General features: G+C 49.4%; 2 protein-coding genes across 2 annotated transcripts in view; one reads left to right on the top strand and one right to left on the bottom strand.

Annotated features, from left to right (window-relative positions):
• Positions 1 to 21692, top strand: part of fn1b (fibronectin 1b) — a 23148-nt gene extending 1456 nt beyond the window's left edge. The window contains exons 3-45 of the mRNA XM_017438710.3: positions 586 to 717; positions 1531 to 1662; positions 1828 to 1965; positions 2904 to 3044; positions 3120 to 3275; positions 3555 to 3737; positions 3811 to 3987; positions 4974 to 5126; positions 5208 to 5336; positions 5416 to 5559; positions 6817 to 6938; positions 7451 to 7616; positions 7693 to 7869; positions 8367 to 8495; positions 8571 to 8660; positions 8740 to 8934; positions 10760 to 11038; positions 11117 to 11380; positions 11462 to 11556; positions 11847 to 12015; positions 12433 to 12519; positions 13396 to 13587; positions 13755 to 13946; positions 14048 to 14137; positions 14348 to 14614; positions 15920 to 16036; positions 16118 to 16279; positions 16537 to 16692; positions 16782 to 16898; positions 16984 to 17253; positions 17487 to 17674; positions 17753 to 17840; positions 18022 to 18201; positions 18278 to 18367; positions 18447 to 18635; positions 18953 to 19042; positions 19262 to 19671; positions 19755 to 19893; positions 19981 to 20142; positions 20218 to 20343; positions 20428 to 20534; positions 21125 to 21217; positions 21288 to 21692. Coding sequence (XP_017294199.1) covers positions 586 to 717; positions 1531 to 1662; positions 1828 to 1965; positions 2904 to 3044; positions 3120 to 3275; positions 3555 to 3737; positions 3811 to 3987; positions 4974 to 5126; positions 5208 to 5336; positions 5416 to 5559; positions 6817 to 6938; positions 7451 to 7616; positions 7693 to 7869; positions 8367 to 8495; positions 8571 to 8660; positions 8740 to 8934; positions 10760 to 11038; positions 11117 to 11380; positions 11462 to 11556; positions 11847 to 12015; positions 12433 to 12519; positions 13396 to 13587; positions 13755 to 13946; positions 14048 to 14137; positions 14348 to 14614; positions 15920 to 16036; positions 16118 to 16279; positions 16537 to 16692; positions 16782 to 16898; positions 16984 to 17253; positions 17487 to 17674; positions 17753 to 17840; positions 18022 to 18201; positions 18278 to 18367; positions 18447 to 18635; positions 18953 to 19042; positions 19262 to 19671; positions 19755 to 19893; positions 19981 to 20142; positions 20218 to 20343; positions 20428 to 20534; positions 21125 to 21217; positions 21288 to 21362 — 6758 coding nt within the window. The 3' untranslated portion in view covers positions 21363 to 21692. The remainder of the gene's footprint in view (positions 1 to 585; positions 718 to 1530; positions 1663 to 1827; positions 1966 to 2903; positions 3045 to 3119; positions 3276 to 3554; positions 3738 to 3810; positions 3988 to 4973; positions 5127 to 5207; positions 5337 to 5415; positions 5560 to 6816; positions 6939 to 7450; positions 7617 to 7692; positions 7870 to 8366; positions 8496 to 8570; positions 8661 to 8739; positions 8935 to 10759; positions 11039 to 11116; positions 11381 to 11461; positions 11557 to 11846; positions 12016 to 12432; positions 12520 to 13395; positions 13588 to 13754; positions 13947 to 14047; positions 14138 to 14347; positions 14615 to 15919; positions 16037 to 16117; positions 16280 to 16536; positions 16693 to 16781; positions 16899 to 16983; positions 17254 to 17486; positions 17675 to 17752; positions 17841 to 18021; positions 18202 to 18277; positions 18368 to 18446; positions 18636 to 18952; positions 19043 to 19261; positions 19672 to 19754; positions 19894 to 19980; positions 20143 to 20217; positions 20344 to 20427; positions 20535 to 21124; positions 21218 to 21287) is intronic.
• A 397-nt stretch (positions 21693 to 22089) lies between these two features.
• On the bottom strand, positions 22090 to 24987 carry atic (5-aminoimidazole-4-carboxamide ribonucleotide formyltransferase/IMP cyclohydrolase; the record flags this gene model as incomplete). The annotated part of the gene is made up of 9 exons (XM_025002127.2): positions 22090 to 22340; positions 22427 to 22582; positions 23593 to 23775; positions 23858 to 23950; positions 24030 to 24155; positions 24313 to 24402; positions 24482 to 24567; positions 24640 to 24747; positions 24834 to 24987. Coding segments are annotated over 9 exons (1116 nt in total), but the record flags the coding sequence as incomplete, so codon positions are not given.
• Positions 24988 to 25334: the final 347 nt, after the last annotated feature.

Raw genomic sequence — 25334 nt, 5'->3', positions numbered from 1 at the left:
GCTGTGAGTCCACGTCTGTCCAGCTGTGTCCCCACATCTGTCCAGCTGTGTCCACATATGTCCAGCTGTGAGTCCACGTCTGTCCAGCTGTGTCCCCACATCTGTCCAGCTGTTCCTAAACCAGCCTTTTAACCCAAAAAACGAAGCAGCCGAAGCTTCTGGTTCTGACAGATTTTTTTCAGTTTTTTCTTCTTTTTGTTCAACTTTGCTCCTAAAAACAAATTAAAGTCCCAGAGTTCCTGAAGGAATGCATATCGCCCGCCAAGCTCGTCTTCTCCTGGGTGACTCTCAGCTACGACCACAGGAAAGTTTAGCCAAATGTCTCTAAAAGTGACAGCGTTGTCTCGTCAGTTAGCTTTGGCGGCCATTTTGAATTGGTTTGGCTCGCGGAGTTAATGAGCTGATTATTTCCTAAAGGTTTCATAAAACTGGAGGGGGCGGGGCTTGTCGAGCTTCAACTTCCAGGTTTCGGTCGGGTGGTTTTATACTGTAAATATTTCTAAGTTTGGTGTCAAAAAAGGACAAGTTGAGTCCAGGTGTCCTCGGGGTTGTGACCTCTCCGTGTGTTTCCTGTCTTCGTCTCAGAGGAGGAGACGTGCTACGATAAGGACAACAGCCGAACCTACCGAGTGGGCGAAACCTACGAGAGGCCAAAGGACGGGATGATGTGGGACTGTACCTGCATCGGCTCCGGGAAGATCACCTGCACCATCGCCAGTGAGTCGCTAACACTGAGTGGCTAAAAGCTAACACAGAGTGGCTGAAGGCTAACACTGAGTGGCTAAAAGCTAACACAGTGGCTGAAGGTTAACACAGAGTGGCTAAAGGCTAACACTGAGTGGCTAAAGGCTAACACTGAGTGGCTGAAGGCTAACAGAGTGGCAAAAGGCTAATACAGTGGCTAAAAGCTAACATTGAGTGGCTAAAGGCTAAAATGAGATTAACACGAGCTAAAAGCAGCAGAGTAGTAGCTTAAGTTAGTAAAACATTATTGGTATAATTATTTAACCAGATGCTAAAACAGCAAAATAGTAGCTGAAAAAAGGAAAAACAGATGAAGCTAGAATTAGCTAAAGAGTAATACATATAATCAACCAAATTAGCAAAACCACAGCTAAAGGCTAAAGGAGCAGATTGGTAGCTAAAAGCTAAAAGTAGCAGAAGGGTAGCCAAAAGCTAAATGTAGCTAAATGGTAGCTAAAAGCAGCAGAATGGTAGCCAAAAGCTAAATGTAGCTAAATGGTAGCTAAAAGCAGCAGAATGGTAGCTAAAAGCTAAATGTAGCTAAATGGTAGCTAAAAGCAGCAGAATGGTAGCTAAAAGCAGCTGAAGCAGATTTTATGGGGATTTCATTTTAAATAAAGTTTTATATTATAAGTATAAGTATAAAAGTTATAAAAAACCTAAAGACCCAGCTCATCTTTCCTGACTTAAAAATAAAAACCCGACCTGTAGAGAACCAAATCAACGCTGCGTTCACACGTTCATAAACCGGTTGAACTTTGACCCGCTCCGTTTTGTTGTCCACAGATCGTTGCCACGACAACGGCAGGTCGTATAAAATCGGGGACACGTGGCAGAAGCCCCACGAGAACGGAGACTCCATGCTGGAGTGCATCTGCCTGGGGAACAACAAGGGGGAGTGGACCTGCCGGCCTGTGGGTGAGTCCTTCAGACCCGCCGTGACCCCGCCCCCATCAGACCCGCTGGGGGGGAGACAGGATCACCCGCCTTCCATCATCAGTGAAGAGGCCAGAGTTGACCTCTGGTTTCCTCCCAGGTGTTGAAGGTTTGTAACTCTTCTTCTTCTTCTTCTTCTATTGGCAGCGGAGCGTTGCTATGACAACTACGCCGCGTCCTCATTCGTCGTCGGGGACACCTGGGAGAGGCCGTACCAAGGCTGGATGATGCTCGACTGCACCTGCCTGGGAGGAGGAAACGGACGCATCAAATGCACCTCCAGGAGTGAGTACGAGCCTAAGGGCGGCCGAAAACAGCCGAAGAACTGCTGAAAGCTAAAAGACAGAAGCAGCTGATGCTAAAGTCAGCCACACAGAAGCTAAAAGTTCAAATCTAAAACACGCAAAGCAAGAGCTAAAGAATAAAAGTACCAGAATAGTACCTAAAAGGTAAAAGTAGCAAAACAGGAAAAGCTACAACCAGCAGAACAGTAGCTAAAAGATAAAACGAGCTAAAAAAAAGTTAAGACCAACAAATCGGTACTAAAAGCTAAAACTACAAAAGAGCAGCTAACAGTTATAACCAACAAAGAAGTAGCTAAAATTAGCAGAACGGTAGCTAAAAGCTAAAACTAGGAAAGTGGTAGCTTTAAGATAGAAAAAGCAGAACAGAAGCTAAAAGCTAAAAATAACAAAAGAGTAGCTAGCAGTTATAACCAACAGAAAAGTAGCTAAAATTAGCTACTTAACTAAAGGTACTTAGCTGAAAGGTAGCTGAAGGCTAAACCTACCTAAACAGTGAAAGGCCAGAAAAACAGTAGCTAAAAGCTAAAACCAACAGAAAAGTAGCTAAAAGCTAAAACCAACAGAACAGAAAGTAAAAGATGAAACGAGCTAAAAGGAAACATAAAGAACAACGGTATTAAAAGCTAAAAATAACAAAAGAGTAGCTAAAAGCTACCTGAACAGTGAAAGACCAGAAAAATAGAAGCTAAAATTGGAAATGATCAGAATAGTAGCTAAAAGCTAAAATAAGGTAACTTTGCTGAAGAAGATCTCTGAGGTAAATATTTTAAAAAGTTTAAAAAGGATAAAAACCGAAGCTGTTTTTTTCCAAAATGAGCCGAACGTTTAGCTACCTGAAGGTCAGAAACAGCTGAAAATGTGCTGAAGTGCTTTGAGTCCAAAGGTCAAAGGCTGACCCGGTACCGTTCCCCCAACCAGACCGCTGCAACGACCCGGTGACCCGGCGGTCCTACAGCATCGGAGAAACGTGGACGAAGCCCGACTCGCGGGGGAACGCCATGCAGTGCGTGTGCCTGGGAAACGGCCGCGGGGAGTCCAGCTGCCACCTGGCGGGTCGAAGTGAGTTCTGACACCAGGCCCGGCTCCGGCGCCTCTCGGACCCCGGCGGTTCTGACTCCTCTGTTCTGGTTCCAGCCCAGTCCGTGCTGTACCGCGGGCCCGCCGCCAAGGGGACCTGCACCACCGACTCCGGAGCCGCCTACCACATCGGCCAGCGCTGGATCCAGAACCAGGGCAGCAAGCAGATGCTGTGCACGTGTCTGGGCAACGGGGTCACCTGCCAGGAGTGGGGTAAGTGCACGTGAAGGGGGAGGGGCCAAAGCTGATCCTGAAACAAAGTTTAGACTCAGTCCAAGGTTTTAGGAACTGATCCGGTTGGGTTCTGGTTAATCGGTGCTGGAGGTGTTGCTCTGTCAGAGCGCCTGCTGGGGGTGACTCTGAACTACTACCACACCAAATTCCACTTCAGGATCTGTCAGATTTGCAGAGTTAACGGCCATTTCTGGGTCCTAAAGCTGATTAGCTGCTGAGATATTTTGCTAACACGGTTTCCACGCGGTTCCCCTCCAGAGGCCAGGAGCCACGTCTACGGCGGGAACTCCAACGGCCAGCCGTGCGTCTTCCCGTTCGTCTTCTCGGGGAAGACGTACTACTCGTGCACGTCGGACGGACGCAGTGACGGGCAGCTGTGGTGCTCCTCCACCTCCGACTACGAGAGGGACCGGCAGTACTCCTTCTGCACGGAGAAATACGGTGAGCCTCGGTCGGAACCGGTCCGGAACCGGGTCCAAGCTGAAACTAACCCTTGTTTCTGGTAAAACCCCAGCCAGCGTCGTGACCCGAGGCGGGAACTCCAACGGCGCCCTCTGCCACTTCCCCTTCCTCTACAGCGGTCAGAACTACACAGAGTGCACCGCCGACGGGCGCCGCGACGGCATGAGGTGGTGCGGCACCACCTACAACTACGACGCGGAGCAGCGCTACGGGTTCTGCCCCATGTCTGGTGAGCGTGGGCTTCTTCTGTTTGTTTCAGGGGGTCAAAGGTCAAACTGCAACACTCAGAGCCTCCAACGAACGTTGACTCACTCGGCACAAAGTCTGAACAATCAATATCTTACCTCAGATTGGGTTCAATTCTGACCCTACTGACGAGCTAACGGCTAGTCCAATCGAGCCGTTTTAACACATTTATGCAGGGTCCTCAAATGGTGGACCGCGGTCCAGACCTGGACCCAAATGAAGCCTCAACTGGACCCAGACGGGCTGTTGAGTCTCAGAGTTATTTAATTCGAATAAAAAACTTATTTTAAGTCTTGAAGTTTTTCTTTCTTGGTAGCAGTCCTCAAGTGATGGTCCATGGTCCATATCGGGACCTAAATGAGCAGCTATCTGGACTCAGATCGGTTGGTAAATTTAAATAATAATAATAATGTTTTCTTGGGTTTATCGTGTTGCTTCCTTCTGCTCCTCTCAGAGTCCAGTCCAGAGGACCTGTTGAACTTTTTGAGTTTTAATTGAAGACAGTTGGTGTTGAAGATCCCTTCAGGCGCCGCCTTAAGGGATCTTCAGGGTTCGAACCATGAAATCCAACCCAAATAACCCGTTGATGCCAGATTAGCAGTTTATAAATCTGTGTTTGAACCACAACACGCAGCCTGTCAGTCCAATCAGAATCATTCCTTCAAACTGAGGTGGTTCAGGCAGACATCTACAACAGGTAAGATATTACTGACCGCAACTTTTCCACTGAACTTCCCTTCAGGAGGTCTGAACTCGCTTTAAGGTCCTTCAGCCAAAACAAACGGCCATAAAAACCCTCACATCCATCTGGTTCTCACAGATTAATTATCTGGTTCACTCGTGGACAATCAGGGGTTAAACGGCCGCAGCTGAGAGTCGTGGGAAAATGGCGGCTCCGTCAACATCAGGTCCTCAGGCGGGACTCTGAGTCTGAGTTTGTTCCTAATTGTCCCGTCTTCCTCCCGTCAGCCCACGAAGAGGTCTGCACCACCAGTGACGGAGTGATGTACCGAGTCGGGGACAAGTGGGACAAACGCCACCTCATGGGTCACATGATGGAGTGCACGTGCGAAGGGAACGGGCGCGGGGAGTGGAACTGCGTTCCGTACGCGAGCCAGCGAGGTCAGAGAACAAACCGCGCGGAGATATAACCAGAAAAGTGACCTCAGAGCTTTAAACCGACTTTTTGCTCCTGTTGTCCAGAGCGCTGCGTCGTCGACGGCTTGTCCTACGAAGTCGACCAGGAGTTCTCCAAGCGCCACGCGGAGGGACACATGATGAACTGCACCTGCTTCGGAGGGGGGCGGGGCCGCTGGAAGTGCGACCCGATCGGTGCGTTTCGCTGCTCTGTGCCACACCCTGCGGAGACGACACCTAAACTCCGCCCACTCAGATGTGTTTCCTCCCACAGATCAGTGTCAGGAGCCGCAGAACAAGGTGTTCTATCAGATCGGAGAGCAGTGGGACAAAGTTTACAACGGGATCCCGTACCGGTGCTACTGCTACGGCAACGGGAAGGGGGAGATGAGGTGTGAACCTCTGCAGAGCTTCGCAGGTAAAGGATGCTCCTCCACTTCCTCGGGTTCGGAAAGATCGGGTGATTTATTAACAGTTTGTTTCATTTGATACAGAATTAAAGGGTCCATGACTGAATTTACCTCCAGCAGGGGGTGGGGGTGGTGGTGTAGACCATGGATGGGTCATTAGTTCATCACAGGAACACATGAAGGCAAATTAGTTTGCAACTCAAAGCTGCTGTTTTCTGAAAACCTCGGCCTGTTTTTGTACTGTTGGCCGCGCACATTATCGTCCAACCTTAATCTGCTGGAGTCCTCGTTAAGACCGAAGACAGGCAGGTCTGCTGGTGTCAGACACAGATTTACTGAAACTGAACTGAGAATGGTTCGAGACGAGTTTAAGACGCCTGCGACACGTTTAGGAGAAAATACGACTCATTAACCTTCAAAAGTCAGGAGGCGGGACCGCAAGCATCCGTGTCTCCAACAATCGTTTGGAGACATTTTGGACCCGTTCTCCAACTCGTCTCTAACTAGTCTCAGCCTCAGTGAGACTCCGGGTAAAATAATCACATCCCAGAGGCGTACGTGTCAGCATGTCGCGCCGACGTGTTTCTACAGCAGACCAGAAGGGACAAACTGAACAGTTCTTGTTGTTTTCCGCGGTTTGAGAAGCAGACGTTTTTCCTCTCATGTTCACGGCTGAACGTCCCTGAATCCTGCCAGCCGTCCCTTCAGAACGTGAAGAACCAGAAACTGTGGTAACGATGAGCAGGAAACCCAAAAATCTAATCAGAAATGCTGGAGTTTAGTTGTTTTTCCTGAATTTTGACTCTTTTTAACTGAAGAACTGCAGCTGATTCTCCTCCTCAGTTTGTAGTTTCGGAGCTTTTTCCTCCTCCTTTCTGTTGGAGATCATTTATTTTATTTCGGCTTCATTTATCAGAGACTAAACTTTAAATTAAACATCAAACATTTCAGCCGACGTTTTTTTTTTTTTTTGTTGGGCTTCATCTGGAAAAACACGAAGCTTGTGGGAAACTGGCTGCGGTCACTTCCTGCCTGTGTTTGGATAAAAGTTGCCTAATTTGGCTGTTTGGACCTGAACCTTCGCGGCCGTGACGTTTGTCTCCTGACGGCTGGAAACAGAGGACAGAGCTCTGTCCGCAGCCAGATAAACGTGATGAATATGGCGCTCAGGTGTTGAACTGGTTTAGCACCGTCTGGTGGTTTGATCGTTGGGTTGGACGCTGCCAGCTCTCATGTGTCCCGTCTCTGCGGCTCCGGCTCCTCAGGCGGCTCCAGGCCGGTCCAGGTGATCATCACAGAGACCGGGAAGCAGCCGGACTCCCGCCCCATTCAGTGGAACGCGCCGTCATCCTCCCACGTCTCACAGTACATCCTCAGATGGAGAATGGTGAGTCACACCGTTGAACGGCCTCTTTCACCTCGTTCACCTCCTGAAACCTGACTTTAAACGGTTGAACTATCAAAGGCTTCAATGACATCAGGAAGTTTTTGTTTTTTTTTGGCTGATTTTGTCCAAAGTTTGAGCAAACGAGCCCAGAGGGTACATGAAGTCTGTTTTTCCGTTTGCACACACAAACCCTGTTTTCTTAGCTGATTGTCAGATAAATATTTGCAGCTTTTTCGTTAATCTTCCTCACTTTGAAGACCTCGGATCAGTCAGAGACTTCATGTTTAATTATTCACCACGAATGAGAGAAAAGTCTTAAAGGCTGGAAAAGCCGAGACACCAAAACAAGCCAACCAGTTAAGACTTCATCCGGGTCTGGACCTGGACCTGGACCCGTAAAGACCAGGAAGGTTGATTTCCTGTAGATGGAAAACCAGCTCGTTAGAAAACGATGGCGCCGAGTCGCCGTTTCCAGGTTTGTTTCTGTAAACATCGTTCTGTCTGTCCGGTAGAAAAACAGCCGCTCCTGGAACGAGATCACCATCCCCGGCAACCAGAACTCCTACACCATCAGCGGGCTGCGCCCCGGGGTCACCTACGAGGGTCAGCTGATCAGCATCCTGCGCTCCGGACGCCGCGAGGTCACGCGCTTCGACTTCACGACGGCCCGCGGCTCCTGTAAGCCAACCAGAAGCTTTCACAAGTTCAAAGGAAGGAATTCTTTGGTTTTCATGAAATCCTTTTCATCTGAAAGTGGAGACGTGGGGAGGAGAGACGAGCACGCCGGCGCCGGTCGTGGAGACGTTCGAGTCGGTGACAGAAATCACCTCCAACAGCTTCGTCGTGTCGTGGAACTCGGCTTCTTCGACCATCACCGGCTTCAGGCTGGAGTACGAGCTGATCGAGGACGGCGCCAAGACCAACGTCCTGAGTGAGTCTTTAACCGCCACCCTGCTCGATGGGGCGCGGCTCTGACGCCACTTAGAGTCACGAGGTCTGGATCAGGACCCGGAGGAGCAGCTGGCTCAGCCTCAGAGCCGCTGCTCCTCCTCATCAAAAGGACTCAGCCGAGGAGGTTCGGGCGTCTGATCAGGACTCATCCGGGTTCTCCGCCTCTCTGAGGTCCTCCCGCCCCTCCTCTCCTGATCTGGTCCAATCAGAGAACAGCGATTCTTTGAAGGCTGGGCTGTCGGTCACTCGTCATGCTTTTATTTTCTTAGGTTGCTTTATTGTTGTTTTGCGGTGGGTTGACCAGCAGATGAAGTGTTTAAATACTCCAACTGGCTGATAGTTTGAAGGGGAAGGACGCTGATGGAGAACATTTCCTGTCATTGCAGCCATTTTTGTATATTTCCTCAGGGTTAGACATGATGAACGTTCAGCAGATTCGTTTCCTGTTTTCACCCACTTGTTGTCGGTTTCCTCCAGGTTTCCCTCACAGCACCACCTCGGTCACCATCAGCGACCTCCTGCCCGGGCGCAGATATAATGTCAGCGTTTACGAGCTGCCCGAGGAAGGCCAACCCAACCTCATCCTGACCACCTCCCAGACCACAGGTGGGAAAACTCATCCTCTTCCTCACGTTAAATCCTAGATCAGAGCAGATCGCCGTCATTCTTTTCCTCCTCCAGCTCCGGATTCACCTGTTCTCCATCCGGTGGATCAGATCCAGGAGACCACCATCCGGATCAGCTGGACCAGACCTCAGGCTCCGATCACCAGTAAGAACCCACTTCCTGTTTTTGTGCGTTTTGTTCCTTCCTGTTTGCCTTTAAGCCAGGTTCCTGTTTGTGGCGGCAGGTTACCGCGTGGTTTACGCGCCGTCGGAGGAAGGCAGCAGCACCGAGCTCATCCTGCCCAACTCCGAGACCTCGGTGACGCTGGTGGACCTTCAGCCCGGCCTCCTCTACAACGTCAGCGTCTACGCCGTGGAGGAGAACCTGGAGAGCGAGCCGGTCTCAGTGCAGGTCTACACGGCCGGGTCTCCCAAACAAGGTTCCTACAGATCCTCTTCTCTCAGACTCTTTAACATTTTATTTAAAAAATTTAAGTTTCCCGCCGGCTGACTGTGACACACTGACAACCAAAATGTTTCAGTCAAGAAAATAAAATCAGAAAATTATTTCAGATGCTGCAGATAAACCCCAACGCTAAAATACGTTTGAGTCAGGAGTTAATTTATATTTTCCCTCAGAAACTGATTTAATTCTTAATATCAGGTTTGCTTTAGTGACGAATATTAATTGGTTGGTTGGTTGACTGATTGATTGGTTGGTTGGTTGACTGATTGATTGGTTGACTGATTGATTGGTTGGTTGACTGATTGGTTGGTTGACTGATTGGTTGATTGACTGATTGGTTGGTTGACTGATTGGTTGGTTGACTGATTGGTTGGTTGACTGATTGATTCGTTGGTTGGTTGATTGGTTGACTGATTGGCTGGTTGACTGATTGATTGGTTGACTGATTGGTTGATTGACTGATTGGTTGGTTGACTGATTGGTTGGTTGACTGATTGGTTGGTTGGTTGATTGATTGGTTGACTGATTGATTCGTTGGTTGGTTGATTGGTTGACTGATTGGTTGGTTGACTGATTGGTTGGTTGACTGATTGATTGGTTGACTGATTGACTGGTTGACTGATTGATTGGTTGGTTGACTGACTGATTGGTTGGTTGACTGACTGATTGGTTGGTTGATTGATTGGTTGACTGATTGGTTGGTTGACTGATTGGTTGGTTGGTTGATTGATTGGTTGACTGATTGGTTGGTTGACTGATTGATTCGTTGGTTGGTTGATTGGTTGACTGATTGGTTGGTTGACTGATTGATTGGTTGACTGATTGGTTGGTTGACTGATTGGTTGGTTGGTTGATTGATTGGTTGACTGATTGGTTGGTTAGTTGACTGATTGGTTGGTTGACTGACTGGTTAGTTGACTGATTGGTTGACTGATTGGTTGGTTGATTGATTGGTTGACTGATTGGTTGACTGATTGGTTGGTTGGTTGATTGTTTGGTTAGTTGACTGATTGGTTGGTTGACTGATTGGTTGATTGTTTGGTTAGTTGACTGATTGGTTGGTTGACTGATTGGTTGATTGTTTGGTTAGTTGACTGATTTATTGGTTGTCTTTCAGAGTTTGAAACTAATCTACAGGTTCTTCTTCTTTCCTCCTGACATTTTGGTTTGATGGTTTAATCTTGAAGGTTACACATTTATTCTCATCTCACTGATTGTTTTAAATTTAGCAGATTAAGTTCTGAATCTTTCTTGCCGAGTTTAAAGACAGAATCTGTCAAACCGTCTGATTTTAGTTTAAATCTCAGTGTTTGTGTGTCCTCGCTCTTCAGACGAAGTAAAAACAGCCTGAAGGAGAAACTGGAGCACAAACATCCAATAAATCCTCCGTTTGACTCCTAACTCCTCATTCCTGGGTTGAGACAGAAAAAAAAACTTTGGGAATGTTGAAAAATGAAACCAGATGTTCCAAAAAACAAAAAAACAGCTATAATTTGTTTTTCTGTGGCGTCCATCTTGTGTCAGAGTTATTTTAGGGTTTATTAGAATCATCTGTAAGGTTTGGAATTAATCATCATGTTTAACATTTTACCTGTTTGCTTCTGAACTAACTCCATCCGGTCCGTCACGGCTTCTTATAATCAGCTAAAAACACAACATTTTATTAGATTTACCAACTGATTCGGGTTCAAATTCAACTTCATTGGGTCTAAATCTGATCCGTCCGCCATTTAACGAGCCCAACACTCGACTCGAAGCCTGAACCGATTCTTGACGATGGAATCTCTTCCTGTCCTCAGAGGAAGTCCCGTCCCCAACAGACCTGCAGTTCTACGATGTCTCAGACGTCAGGATCACCATCACGTGGACCGGTCCGCCCATCGACGTCAGCGGCTACAGGGTGGTCTTCACCCCGGTGGGCCAAGACGGCACCGAGCTCCGTCCGCTGCAGCTTCCCTTCTCGCCCAACGCGTACGCCGAACTCATCCACCTGCAGCCCGGCACGCTGCACCGCTTCTACATCTACGCCATCAGAGGCGACGCGGAGAGCCGGCCGCTCGTCGGGGAGAAGTCCACCAGTGAGTGCCGCCAAAACACAACGAAAACAACCTTCGTGTTTTCTTCTCACCTGCGTCGTCTTGTTCCTTCCCCGGCAGAACCCGACGCTCCTACAGACGTGCGTTTGACCGACGTCGGACCGGACAGCGCGCTGATCGTCTGGACGGCTCCCCGCGCCGTCGTTTCCGGTTTCCGCCTCTTCCTGAGCGTCGAGGGCTCCAACCCCATCGAGAAGAGGATCCCCGGAGGCGCCAGCCGGTACCCCCTGAGGAACCTGCGGCCCGACACTCGGTACACCGCCACCCTGCACTCGGAGCTGGACGGCGTGCTCAGCGAGGGCTTCACGAAGAACTTCAACACCGGTCAGCGCCAACAGGAAGATGAGCAGAAGATCCTGACCCGACCCGATCGGCTTCAGTAACGTTTGTCTCTCGTGTCTTCAGAACCACAGATGGGAAACGCTCCTCCTTTCAGCACCCAGGTCACCGACACCTCCATCATCATCACCTGGATACCTGCCCGCAGGTTCAGCTACAAGGTGGACTAAAATGATCTGAAAATATCCAATAGATCAATTAGTTCCGGTCCTTGAAGGAATGCATATCGCCGGACAGCTCCTCACCACTCTGTGGTTTCAGGGTTTATTAGAAACTTTATTTATCTCAGAGGGAAACTCAAAGGTTTAGTTTTAATCGTTATAGACTCTGTAAATTTAAAGCTGGAGTTTCCTGCTGACGCAGCTCTGTTTCCTGTTCGTGTTTAAATCGGGGTTTTTACGGAGATTTTCGGTCCCGTTTTTAAAGTTCCACGTCCTTTTTTTCCTCCCAGCTCTCCGTTCTCCCGAGCGAGGAGGGCGAGTCTCCCAGGGAGGAGACTTCCGACTCGGGACGGATCCACATCGACGGTCTGATTCCCGGGACTCAGTACACCTACAGTGTTCAGCCCATTTACAACAGCCGTAACCGTGGAAACCCGATCACCCGCAACGTTGTCACCTGTACGAAAACACTTCCTTCCTGCTCCACGTTCATCTTTATAAAGGGTTTATAAGTGATGAAACAACTGATGGACTGTTTAAAGCCGTGGTGTCCGGTCCTGGTCTTGGTCCAGGTCCTGGTCCAGGAGGACCTCCATCCTGCAGGTTTCAGGTGTTTCTCTGCTCTGACTCACCTGATCTGAGGGATTAACGGGCTTCTGCAGAATTTAAAGTCCTGCTGAGGAGCAGAGAAACATCTAAAACCTGCAGGCTGGTGGTCCACCAGGACCAGGACCATGGCCAGGACCTGGACCTGGACCAGGACCTGGACCAGGACCAGACACCACTGCTTTAAACCATTTGCTCAGAGTTTATTTATGACCTCACAGCTGCATGAAAAGTAACGGGTTCTTCTGGTTTTGGTGTCTCTTCGCGCAGCTCTGTCTCCTCCCACCGACCTCAGGGTGGTGTCCAACCCGGACACGGGAGACCTGACGGTCTACTGGGTGGCCTCCAGAACACAAGGTAAATATTGACCGTGCACCCCACGCACCGCTGGTCAGCCGGATCGCACCGGGTCTAGACTTCGGACTTGGCACGGCCTTTTCTTGTTTTCCTGGAGCAAATATCTTTTCCTGGGATTTGGCAGCTTCGTGACTCATCTGTTGGTTCAATCTGATTATTTTTATCTCATGGAAACCTTTTATCTGACTTCTCCTCCAGCAGCAGAAACACGAGGACCGATGGGGAACAACTTTAACGGTTTTTTACCCAATCTCAGATTAGGTTTACCACAGAAAGTTCATGATGTCACTAACTGTGTCCTTACTCCAACAAAGTTAAACCTCAAAATGAAGACATTTCTGTCTTTTTTCTCTCTCAGCTGTAGGATTTTATGGTTTCCCATCAGACGAGTTTAATTTAACTCGGAATGTCTGAAAACTGGACGCATTTTTAAAATATTTCCTATTTTTAATAAATCACCTTCAGAGTCGTCTTCTACCTGCGGTTCAGGAATCTTACTGTTTGTTTGAGGCTTACTTTTCAGTCCGTTTCTGTCTGTCTCTCACGTTTGATGTCAGGGAGTGACAGACAGGTTTGTGGTTACCACGGTGACCCCAATGAGCCGCTGGCAGCTTGAACTCTTTGTTCTCTTCTTCTTATGCAGCAGTTTGGGTCTGAGGTCCGTTTAAAGGAATCTTTCTCCAGGAAAACGTCAGGATAGAAATATTTTAATCGGCTTTTAGTGACGGCCATGACGGTTTTCTTCACTCGCTATAATTCCTTTTTACTGAAACTGAACAAGCGATTCGGGTCCAGACTTCGTTTGGATCAGGACCCGGTTTGGGGACGCCTCTCCACGTGTCTTCAGGAGTTTTTCGGCGTTTTCTCCCCCCGCAGAGATCTCGGGCTACAGAGTGACGAGCACGCCGACCGACGGCCACCGAGGAAACTTCCTGGACGAGTTCGTCCCGAGGGAACAGACGTCGCTCACCCTGGAGAACCTGAACCTGGGCGTGGAGTACAACATCAGCGTGTTCGCCACCAAGGGTCACGTGGAAAGTCCGCCGGTGTCCACGGTCGTCACGCCAGGTAACGCCTCCGGTCCGGGGGGACACGTTCTGTCCGGTTCTGTTGGGTTTTGGTCCAACTTTGGTCTCCCGTTGGTTGGATGGCACTTCAAGCATCCGCCGGTTGCTTGAATGCTGAATAATAATAATAATAATAATAATAATTTGATGGTAAACCTCTTTCTGCAGCCACGCCGGCTCCAACCAACCTGCAGTTTGGAGCCGTGGGTTCTGACGGCATCAGGGTGACGTGGACCATCCCCAACATCGCCACGCCCAGCCAGATTTCCCGATTCGTGATCCGTTACCACCCTGTCGCCACGGACGACGACGTCAGGGAGGTGAATGTGGGCGGAGCCACCAACACCTTACTGCTGCAGAGTGAGGCGGCGTTCCGAGCTCGGCGCTTCTTGTGTTTTTTTTACCCAGCATTCCTCGCCCGTTCTGACCGCCGCCCGTCTCTTTTTTTCCCCCCCATAAAGACCTGCAGCCCAACACCAGGTACCGGATCAGCGTGGTCAGCGTTTACAGCAACCAGGAAAGCGAAGCGGCCACAGGAACTCAGAGCACAGGTGAGCCTGACTCCGCCTCCCACAGCAGGAGGGTGGAGCCAAACTCGGTTCTGATGTAAAATCCCACATATCTCAGGATGTTGGAGATGACTGTCAGCTACTACCACTCCAACCTGCTTGCTGATATATTTTGCTAACAGAAACACCTATAATTGGACCAGATCCACTCTCCCATCAGCTGCTAACCCAGAACCCAAACCTGTCTTCCAGTTCTGGACTCCCCGACCGAGCTGACCTTCGCCAACATCCGGACCAACTCCTTCACCGCCTACTGGCAGCCCCCCAGGTCCACCATCACCGGCTACAAGCTCCGCTTCCTGAAGACGAGCGGCGGGCAGGCCAGGGAGGAGCGGCTCCCGCCGACCCGGACCCACTTCACCGTGACGGGCCTGGTACCGGAGACCGAGTACATGATCTCCGTGTTCGCCGTCAGCGGTGGTCAGGAGAGTCAGCCGCTGACCGGGACGCAGGCCACCAGTGAGTCTTCCCGCCATCTTTAATTACGTTTATTCTCAGTTTTCCTGTTTTTAACGGGTTTTAAAATCCGACTGCTTCTACTTACTGACACATCAAAACCTTCGGCTCATAACTTTTACACTTTTCAAAATATTTAACTTTATTTACAAATATTTTCCCCACAGAAACACGGAGAAGTCTTCAGTTCCTCCAGAAACGTTCTCTCTGAACCCTGCTACCGCTACTTTTAGCTGTTAGCTAGCCTTCTGTTAGTTTTAGCTTATTGCTAATGTTTTCTTACTTTTAGTTAGCCTATTGCTACTTATTTTTCTAGTTTTAGCTAGCATTTTGTTACTGTTAGCTTTTAGTCTTTTGTGACTTTTTTGCTTTTACCACCCTTTTTGTACTTGGCTAAAAGTAGCAAAAGATAACCTAAAACCTAACTTTATGCTGCTTTTAGCTTTTAGTCAACATTATACTACTTTAATTACGGTTTTACTACTTTTAGCTGTTAGCTAGCCTTCTGTTAGTTTTAGCTTATTGCTAATGTTTTCTTACTTTTAGTTAGCCTATTGCTACTTTAACTTAGCATTTTGTTATTTTTAACTTAGCTAACATTTTGCTACTTTTTGCTAGCATTTTGTGACTTTTAGCTTTTACCTACTCTTTTTGTACTTCAGCTTTAGGTTATCTTTGGCTATTTTTAGCCAACTTTATGCTACTTTTAGTTTTCAGTCAACATTATACTACTTTAATTATGGTTTTAGTACTTTTAACTTGTAGCTAGCCTTTTGCTACTTTTAGATTGTAGCTACCCTTCTGTTAGTTTTAGCTTATAGCTAATATTTTCTTACTTTTAGCTAGCCTGTTGCTACTTTTAGAGTATTTTGCTGCTTTTAGCTAGCACTTTTATTACCGTTAGCTTTTAATGTATCTTTTGTGACTTTTAGCTTTTACCTATTTTTGTACTTTAACCTTATCTCTTGCTGTTCTTAGCTAGGCTTTTGCTAATTTTAGCTTGGAGCTAGCATTTTGCTCCTTTTACTTGACCTTTTGCTGCTTCTAGCTAGCTTTATGCTACTTTTAGTTAGCATTTTTTTTACCGTTAGCTTTTAATTAGTCATTTGTTACTTTTAGCTTTTACCTACCCTTTTTGAACTTCAGCTTTAAGTTATCGCTTGCTACTGTTAGCTAACTTTATGCTACTTTTAGCTTTTAGCTGGTGTTCTGCTCCTTTTTTCATTCGTTCAGCACTCACCTGGCTTTTCAGTCAATTAAGATTCTCTGGTTATTTACTCCGTTAACACTTCCTCCTCGTGTTTTTAGTCTCCGACGCGCCCACCGACCTGGAAGTGACATCATCCACCCCCACCACCATCACCATCCGCTGGGACGCCCCCTCTGTTGAAGTCAGGAACTACAGGATCACCTACAAAGGAACAAGTCGGTCTTTATGTTTTAATTCATCATTTTTCTTCAAACCTAATCAAAACGGATTGTTTCACAGGTTTATTTTCTCTCCAGGTGGAGAATCTGCTCAGGAGTTCGTGATCCCTGGTACCCAGACCTCTGCCACCATCACCGGGCTGCATCCGGGAACCGACTACACCATCACCGTCTACGCCGTCACGGCCCGAGGAGACAGTCCCGCCTCCAACAGACCCGTCAACATCACCCACAGGACTGGTACGCCAAACAAACCAACCTGATTGGTTGGTAAATATTGATTACACTCAACATAATTCACAGTAGGGGTCCCTACACGGTGGACCACGGTCCAGAGATGGGCCCAGAGAGTTCTCTAGTAGCCCGGATTGGTTGGTAAATTCAAACTTGTGCGTGTTTTCGTGCACATACGGTGATGTTTGGTAGAAGTTCCTGAGTGCTGGAGCCAGATAATTCACACAGAACTGATCTAAAGTTTCATTTTTGTTCACTTTTAGACACCGAGGCCCCAACCGACATGAAGATCACCGACGTGCTCGATAACGCCATGACGGTGCGCTGGTCTCCGGCTCAAGGACCAATCAGAGGCTACAGAGTCTCAAGTATCCCCAAAAACGGCCTGGGACCTTCCTACTCTCAGGTGGTGTCCCCCGGTGAGACAGGCTGGACTTGGACTCAGACATTTAAATGATTTACTGATAGAAATCTTCTCATTGGCCTTCTTTGTGCCCGGTGGTTGCAGATCAGACAGAGCTGACGTTCACAGGTCTGATGCCCACCGTGGAGTACGTTGTGAGTGTTTTCGCCCTGGGCAGCGATGGACAGTCGTCTTCTCCTGTGGTGGAGAACGCCATCACTGGTTAGTCTGATTTTTTTTAAAAAGATTTGTGGAGCACGGGAGCAGAGGTCATGAGCGTCCCCCATGTTCTCCTGTGTTTCTGCAGCGATGGACCATCCCAAGGACCTGAGCTTCTCCGACATCGACTCCACCTCCATGCGCATCACGTGGGACAGCCCGGACGGGTCCGTGACGTCGTACCGCGTCCTTTACTCCAGCCCAGAGGAGGGCGAGCGAGAGCTGCGTCCAGCGCCCAGACGAGACCAGGACAGTGCCGTCCTGAGAGGCCTTCGGCCCGGGACCGAGTACACTGTGAAGGTCATCGCCTTCAACGGCCGGACACCCAGCTCACCGCTGGTGGGAACCCAGGCCACGGGTACGACTGAAAACATCCCTGTCAGATATTCAAGGCTGCGTTTCAGGATTGTCTCAACATGTGGTGACCTGGATCAGCTGGTTCTTTAATGAACGTTGTTCTCTGAAACTGGCTTTTTGGTTTCCTTATGCTCCTTTTAGCTTTTAGCTAATCTCGCTACGTTTCCCCGTTTAGCAGCAGTCATGGCGAGACGTCTGGTAGGTTTGTTTTGACGTCGGGTCTTTCCGTTTCAGTAATCCCCGCCCCCACCAACATGGTGGTCTCAGACATCGGCCCGTCTGTCTTCACCGTCTCGTGGCGAGCGCCAAGCGCACGCCTGACAGGATACCGAGTGGTCGTTACCCCCAAAGACCTCAACAGCCCCCACAAAGAGATGAACATCGCTCCGGACACCACCCGCGTCGTCGTGCCAGGGCTGATGGTAAAAACTCCGTTCTTCTTCTTCTTCTGGGAATATTTACGTGGATTCATTAATAACCCGTGTGTCGGCGGACTGTAGGTAGCAACAAAGTATCAGATCCAGGTCTACGCCCTGAAGAACTCCGTCACCAGCAGACCACTGGAGGGAGAGACAGCCACACTGGAAGGTAACCAGCCTCCCGGGACGTTTCTGTTGGTCGTTTATTATCGCCTGCTGCCATGAAATTGTGCGATCGTTTTAATGCCTGTTTGTTATTGGGTGTACATCTGTAACTGATTGTGTGGTCGTAGCTGAGAGTCGTTCCTCGTTTCCTTCAGTGATCTTTGCGGTTTTTTTGCTCGATGCAGAGGTGAGTCCTCCTCGGCGTGTTCGCATCACGGACATGAAGGACACCTCCTTCACTCTGACCTGGCGGTCCAAGCAGGAACCCATCACCGGTTACCTCATCGAGGCCACGCCCACGAGCGGCTCGCGCTCCCCCATCGTCAGGACCATCCCAGGAGACACAACCACCTACACCTTCACCGGTAGGCCTCACCTTCCTGCTGACCAAACCTTTAAAATCCTGTTTTTGGAGCTTCAGTTCGTCTTCGTGTTTTTCAGGCCTTCAGCCGGGCACCACCTACTCCGTCAGCCTCTACACGCTGAGCGAAAACACCAAGAGCGCTCCGTTCACTCTCAGGGTGGACACGGGTACAAAACGAGCTCATTAAAGGGATAGCCTGGCCATTTTCAGTCTGGATCAGACCTAACATCTTGTTTTCCTTTCCAGCGAGACCCGTGGTCCAGGCTCCCACCAACCTCCAGTTCACGTCTCGGACGCCAGCCTCCGTCTCCTTCACCTGGCAGCCGCCTGCCACGCACATCACAGGATATTACATCACCTACGAGGAGTCTGGAAGAGCGCCGCGGGAGCTGATCCCACAACCCCACGCTGGGCAAAACTATGCCACCATAATGGGTACGAAGGACAGGAAGGACATTTAAGTCTCAGGCGGAGAAGGCTCAGAACCCAGGTCGCTTAAATACCGACATATTTTTACCGTCACACGTTTTCTCATGTTTACGGTCAATGGAAGCGGTGCAGCTGGTCTACGGTAGCGTTCATCAAATGGCGAATGTCAGCTTTTCCAGCCTTTACGGTCGAAACGCAGCCAGCCCTCTTTATGTCCACGGATTGGACTTTTACTCTGAAAAGGTCCTTTGACCCGACCCCGCTGAGCTTTAATCCAGGAACAGTAATCCCATCGGGACCATTCTTTCTGTCTTCGTCCGCAGGCCTGAGACCAGCCACGGAGTACGTCATCAAGATCATCGCCATCCAGAACACGCAGAGGAGCCCGCCTCTGGTGGGCCGGATCAGGACTCGTAAGTGTTCAAAAGACGATGTGTGAAATGTAAACTTTAAACAGCAGCTTTTGTTTGCTCGGGTGCATTAGTTTGCTTCTCAAACCTCCCCGTTATTTTGAATGTCTCTGGATGTCATTCAAAATATCTGCGTTTGGTCTAATATTTTATGACCCGTTAACGGCCGAGATGCGCCTCGTCTAACCGGCTTGCTTCCCTAACCCCGTCTCTCCCGCCCAGAGCAAGACTCCTTGCTTCCGCTGCCTCTGCCCCACCGTCCCGGAGACTACGACAAGCTGGACGTGCCTGAACCCGACTTTGACAGAGTCCAGTTAGGGGGCTCTAACCAGGACGGGGTTGGTGGTCAGAGCCAACATGTGGAGTACACCGAGTACAACAACGGAGGCAACCCGCAGAGCCCTTATGAGCAAGTCCGTGAGCCGCTGGTCTTTGTCCCCCTCCCTGATGCAGAGGGCCGCAGACACCCCGTCCTGAAGCTCAGACTTCCCGTCGGATCAGTCTTTAATAATACGGGAGTTCCTCTGGAGGCCCAGACTCAAACCAGCATCTCCTGGAGGCCGTACAGCCAGAGCAGCGCCTACGAGCTGTCCTGTTACCCGCTCACGCACGCCAACGAGAAGATGTTCCAGGTAAGAGCCGAGGCCCTCGGCCACGTCAGCACCGCCGCCTGAACCGGGGGACTCGTTTCACGTTGAATCATTCCACGACGTAGGTCCGCCTGCCGGGCACCGCCACAACCGCCACCCTGATCGGACTCACCCCCGGAGCGGACTACAACGTGATCGTGGAGGCCATACTGGGCGCACTCAAACACAAGATCCTGGAGCAGGTCGTCACGGCTGGAAACACGAGTAGGCCTCGCTCCGAAGCGGTCTGAGATTCCTTCAGCTGGTTGTGGGTTTGGCTACGGTTGCTGAATTATGTTCTCGTCTCCTCAGTCTCAGATGTCGCTCCGCCCAATAAGGACACGTGTTACGACGCCTTCACCGCGACCTACCACGAGGTCGGAGGTGAATGGGAGCGCCTGTCTGAGACGGGCTTCAAGCTGTGGTGCAGGTGCTTGGGCCTCGGCAGCGGCCACTTCAGATGCGACTCCTCCAGTAAGTTTTACAGATTCTTACATGAACGTGTGCATCTTTTTAACGTATTTAACGTGACTGCCGTGATGTCGTCAGAGTGGTGCCATGACAACGGCGTCAACTATCGCGTTGGAGAGCGGTGGGACCGCCGTACCGAGAACGGACACCTGATGAGCTGCACCTGTTTGGGGAACGGCAAAGGAGAGTTCAAGTGTGACCCACGTAAGGCCTCTTTAAACGCAGAGCGGTTTTAGGAGTTGGTAGTTCAGGAGCTGCGGGTGAATTTTAACACGTTCATTAACGCAGATGAGTCCGTGTGTTACGATGAGGGCCAGACCTACCAGGCAGGCAGCCAGTGGCAGAAGGACTACCTGGGGGCCATCTGCACCTGCACCTGCTTCGGAGGACAACAGGTGAGACACGCCCTTCACTTCATGTTTGGTATTAAAAGCATAGTTCCGGTCTTTAAAGGTTGTAGATTAATTGATTTGATTTAGAAGGAAAAAGAAAAAGTTTATTTCTGACCAGATTAACAAGCTAATGGCTAATCTAAAAGGTGCTAAAACCAAAGACGGTTACTGCCGTCTAAAAACAACATCTGTCAAAACTACCAGCTAACCTACATGCTAACACCTATGTAAACTAAATGCTAACACCTAGCAAACCTTCAGGCTAACACCTAGCTAACCTACAGCTCAACACCTAGCTAAACTACAAGCTAACACCTAGCAAACCTACGAGCCAACTGGCTAAAATTAGCAACAACCAAACAATCTTTGCCGGAGAACTTATTTTTCTCCACCTGTCCGGTCTGCGGTGTCAGTCCGGTTCTGGACCGCCGGTGAACCTCGTTTATAAACTTTAGCTTTGCTCCCCTCAGACTAGCCGTTAGCTTTAGCTCTATATCTGTCTGCAACAGGTAAGATATTAACTGCTCTTCGAGTGTCATCGTTAAATTCCGACGCGTACTCAGAGCTCGGTCCGGTCCGTTCTGTCCCGGCAGGGATGGCGGTGCGATAACTGCCGCAGACCCGGCGCCGACGTGGATCCCAGCCTGCTGCAGCCAATCAGATACGGAGAGAACTCTCTGAGAAAAGTGAGTTCAAAATCTGAATCGCTGCTTTCTTGTTGTTCTTCTTCTTCACTGACCGGCCGTCTCATCGCAGAACATCCACTGCCCCATCGAGTGCCTCCGCCCCGGCCTGCTGGCTGACGGCGTCGCTCCTCAGACGCCGGAGTAACAGCGGCGGTGGCCCGCCGCTCGCTGCAGTTCTCTCTACCAGTCTGTTCACTGTTTCCTGTTTGAAATCATCAGCTCCAGTTTCTTCTGTTCTCCTTTAAACGTTTGTCAGAAACGAAGCGCTGTTAAAGAACGCCATTCAGTTCCTGATTGGTTCTGTCGCCTCTGATTCCTGAAGGGTCTCGCTTCACGGCTTTATTTTTATTTTACTAATTTATCCTTTAATCTCAGTTCATGAATGTCTGAATCAGGATGTGAGAATTTGAACCGTTTTATTTTTGTACGTTGTTGTTTCCTGATTTTAATAAAGCTGGAGATCCTGAACCGAAAACTTTGTTTGTTTTTTAAATAGTTTCACATTTTAGATCCATTTAACTTTTATATTTGTTGAATTTCTTTGGATCAAAAGCAAAGTAACAGAAAAATAAAAAGTCCTTTTTTATGATAATTTGGACAAATCTGCTAAACTCTGTATTTTAAGCATTTCTAAAAACACGATTAAATGTGAATTAATTTTATTTAAAAGGTTTGAATTAATTTCTTCCTTAAAGATGGAGCTGCTTCCTCAGAATATTCTGTTTTTTTTTACTTTTAAACTAAAATTTTACCGCAACAAACAAAAGTGTTACTTCTAAGTTAAAATATTTTAAACCAACTTGATGAAACTCAAAACATTTTGAATAATTAAACAATATGGCTTCTACGGCGAAGAATAAAAACAAAGTAGATCAACTCTTCAGCTGTTTATTTCAGCTAAATGATCTAAAGTTAACGTTCTGCTCGGATGAATCTGAAGCGTTAGAACAACAGAACGTTTTGCAGAACGGGAGGAACGTCTGAGGACCGACGGCGCCGCCGCTCAGTGATGGAAGAGTCTCAGGCTGGTGTGGACCAGTGTGATGCCGAGCTCGTTACACGCTTTAATCACGACTTCGTCAGCGGCGGAACCGGCCGGAGCTGCGATGAACCCAACGCCGCTCTGCAGACAGAACACAGATCCGGTCAGAGCGCCGCCCGTCCGAGCCGAGCCGGCCGTGGCGGTGCTCCGAGGCGGCGGCCGCTTACCCGTTTGGCCCGATCGATGTTATCCCTGAAGGGGAAGAAGGCGTCGGAGCTGACGGCCACGGCCTGCAGGGAACCGATCCAGGCCTTCCTCTCGGCGTCCAACAGAGGCGCCGGGACGTCTTCAAACATCGACTTCCACGCCTCGAAGTCTGCGCCCTGCAGCAGCACAAACAAACAAACTGAAGTAAAACGACAACAAACAAACCAAACGAGCGGCATGCCGATGTCCCGCGGCGCTCAGGGTCCCGAACAGAGGACGTCTTCAGGGTACCTGACTGTAGAGATAACTGACACAGACTGATGAAGCCAGTTTGGCTGCTATAGATTAATCTGTAGTCCAATTATCCGAGGAACCCTAGTTTCTATAGCGACCGTTCTTAAGCCCATACGCATCCACAGACTGACATGGAAGTCGGTATGTTGCTTATTTTTAAAGTTATCATAAGATGAACCGGACGGAAGGAGGGTATATCCAAGCCCCTCTTAGTGTTGCAACGAGGGACAAAAAAACAAAAACTGACGCACCAATCAGGGCTCTTTAACCAGTTCCTTCATTCTTCGTGGTAAAGTGTTTGTTTTCTGCACACAGAACCATCCAGATGTTGAAGGACCAGCTGCTTGTCCAGTTTTCATCCACTCCTCTGGGGCAGGAATGTCAGAATATTTATTATTTATATTAATAATTGATGTATCGGATCAGTTCTTTTCTCTAATTATACAAACAACTTTTTATTGGTGGGTTTTCTCTGATCCACACAAGCTCTGACATCATCCCGTCGGGGTCACGGAGAGCTGGCGTTTCTCATCAAAGCAGGAACTCGTTAAGGCAGTGGTGTCCAACCCTGGTCCTAAGGGGCTTCATCCTGCAGGTTTTCCTTGTTTCCCTGCTCCAAAACACCTGATTCAGTGGTTTAATTCCTTCTTCTTGTTCTGCAGAAGCCTGTTAATCACCCATTGATTTAGATCAGGTGTGTTGGAGCAGAGGAACAAGGAAAACATGCAGGATGGTGGCCCTGAGGACCAGGATTTGAGACCTCTGCGTTAAGGGATAAAGAAATAAAACAGGACAGCAGGAAACAATCAGCTGCTGGTTGTTTGTCTTAAATCTAAACAGGATGAGTCGTTTTAAGAACAATCTGGGTCTGGCGACGAGCCCGCCTCCTCACCTCTCCGACGGTGCCGCTGACGTACTGATCGATGGCGTTTGCCATCTCCGCCCGCTTCACGCCGCTGCGAAACCTCATGTCGAGGACACGAGGGTGGTGCCTCAGCCACCAGTTATCGGCCTTGTCCCCAGCCAGCCGGGTGCAGTGGATCCGGGACTGCTGACCCGCTCCGATACCGACGACCTGAACGGCGCAGAGAGAAGGAAACAGGAGGAGAAAAATCCAAACGTTCGGCTTCCTTCCACCTCCGGCCGCCCGGTCCTACCTGCCCGTCTTTGGCGTAGCAGACAGAGTTGGACTGGGTGAACTTCACCGCGATGGTGGCCACGGTGAGGTCGCGCACGGCTTCCTCTGACAGCTTCGAACCAGAGGGTTAAAGGGTCAACAGGCGAACTTCAGACCGGATCAGCGTTTAAAGGAACGCCGCCGTGACTCACCGAGCCTCTGGAGACGACGTTCCGGAAGAACTCCTTGTTGATCAGAGCTCCGTTCCTCTTCTGTTTGAGGTAAAGACCGAACAGAACCCTCACCTCCGAGTCGTCGGGCTCATAATCCGGGTCCATCTGGAATACATTTAATTCAGAACAAAAATCGGATCTTAAAACACAAACCGGTTATTCTCCAATCAATCCTCGGGTTTTTAAAAACATCCAGTTTTCCAGATTTCCCTCCGATCTGAACACCTGAAACCAGGAAACGACCCGACAGCGCCGCCCTCACCTGCAGCACGCAGTAGTTCCCGTTTTTCTTCTTCGAAAGGATTTTCAGCGCCTCCTCCTCGTAGCCAGGAGCGACGATCCCATCGGACACCTGAGAGGAACCGGATCCAACACAGAGTGGGATTAAACCGAATTAAACCTGAAAATTAAAACAAAGTTCCTGTTTTTACCTCCCTGGAAATGATCCTGGCCGTAGGAACGTCACACACATCCGACAGAGCAATAAAATCCCCGAAAGACGACATTCTGTCCGAACCTGAAGACGCAGAAAGAGTTCATTCAGATCCAGGTGGAACGCTTGAGGCGTCGCCACACTCCGGACTCTGACCTCGGGCTCGCGCGTATGCCGTGGCGAGCGGCGTCAGGTCCTTCAGCAGGTCGTGCACCATGCACACCCTGGCCTCCTCCTCGCTCAGATGAACGCCGACTGCAGCTCCTTCACAGACAGAGGAGGGGAAACGTTCAGACACAGAGACGCCGCGGCGTCGACGGGCGGTTCGAGGAGCGCCGCTTCATCTTTACCGGCAGGGCTGACGTGTTTGAAGGACGTGGCGGCGGCCATGTTGAGGGCGCCCTTCAGCTCCCTGACCAGCTGCCAGGCGTTCAGAGCGTCGCACAGGTTGATGAAGCCGGGAGAGCCGTTCACCACTGAGACAAACAAACGTTTAAACTTAAAAAGATATTTTTATCCATCAATGATGTCAGCGCTGAGTCAGCTGCTTTACTACAGCTTAGCTTTTCTAAGTTTGATATTTATCTACTGAAACTTTTAGGACATGGCTGCTGAGACTTTTCCTTTTTTTATTTGCAAGCATGGAGACAAATCGAGATCTCTTCAGTTCTTTCAAAACCGATCATCAACCTTTGAAATCAGCTTTTAGCGACTATTTGTTCTCTTATGCTTATAGCCACCCCCCTTGGCCCTCCTTGGTAGCCACCCCCCTTGGCCCTCCTTGGTAGCCACCCCCCTTGGAACTCCTTGGTAGCCACCCCCCTTGGAACTCCTTGGTAGCCACCCCCCTT

The sequence above is a fragment of the Kryptolebias marmoratus genome, linkage group LG15 (assembly GCF_001649575.2).
Source record: "Kryptolebias marmoratus isolate JLee-2015 linkage group LG15, ASM164957v2, whole genome shotgun sequence".
NCBI lineage: Eukaryota > Metazoa > Chordata > Actinopteri > Cyprinodontiformes > Rivulidae > Kryptolebias > Kryptolebias marmoratus.
Note: the sequence above shows the minus strand (reverse complement) of the source record. Positions and strands in the feature narration are given on the sequence as shown.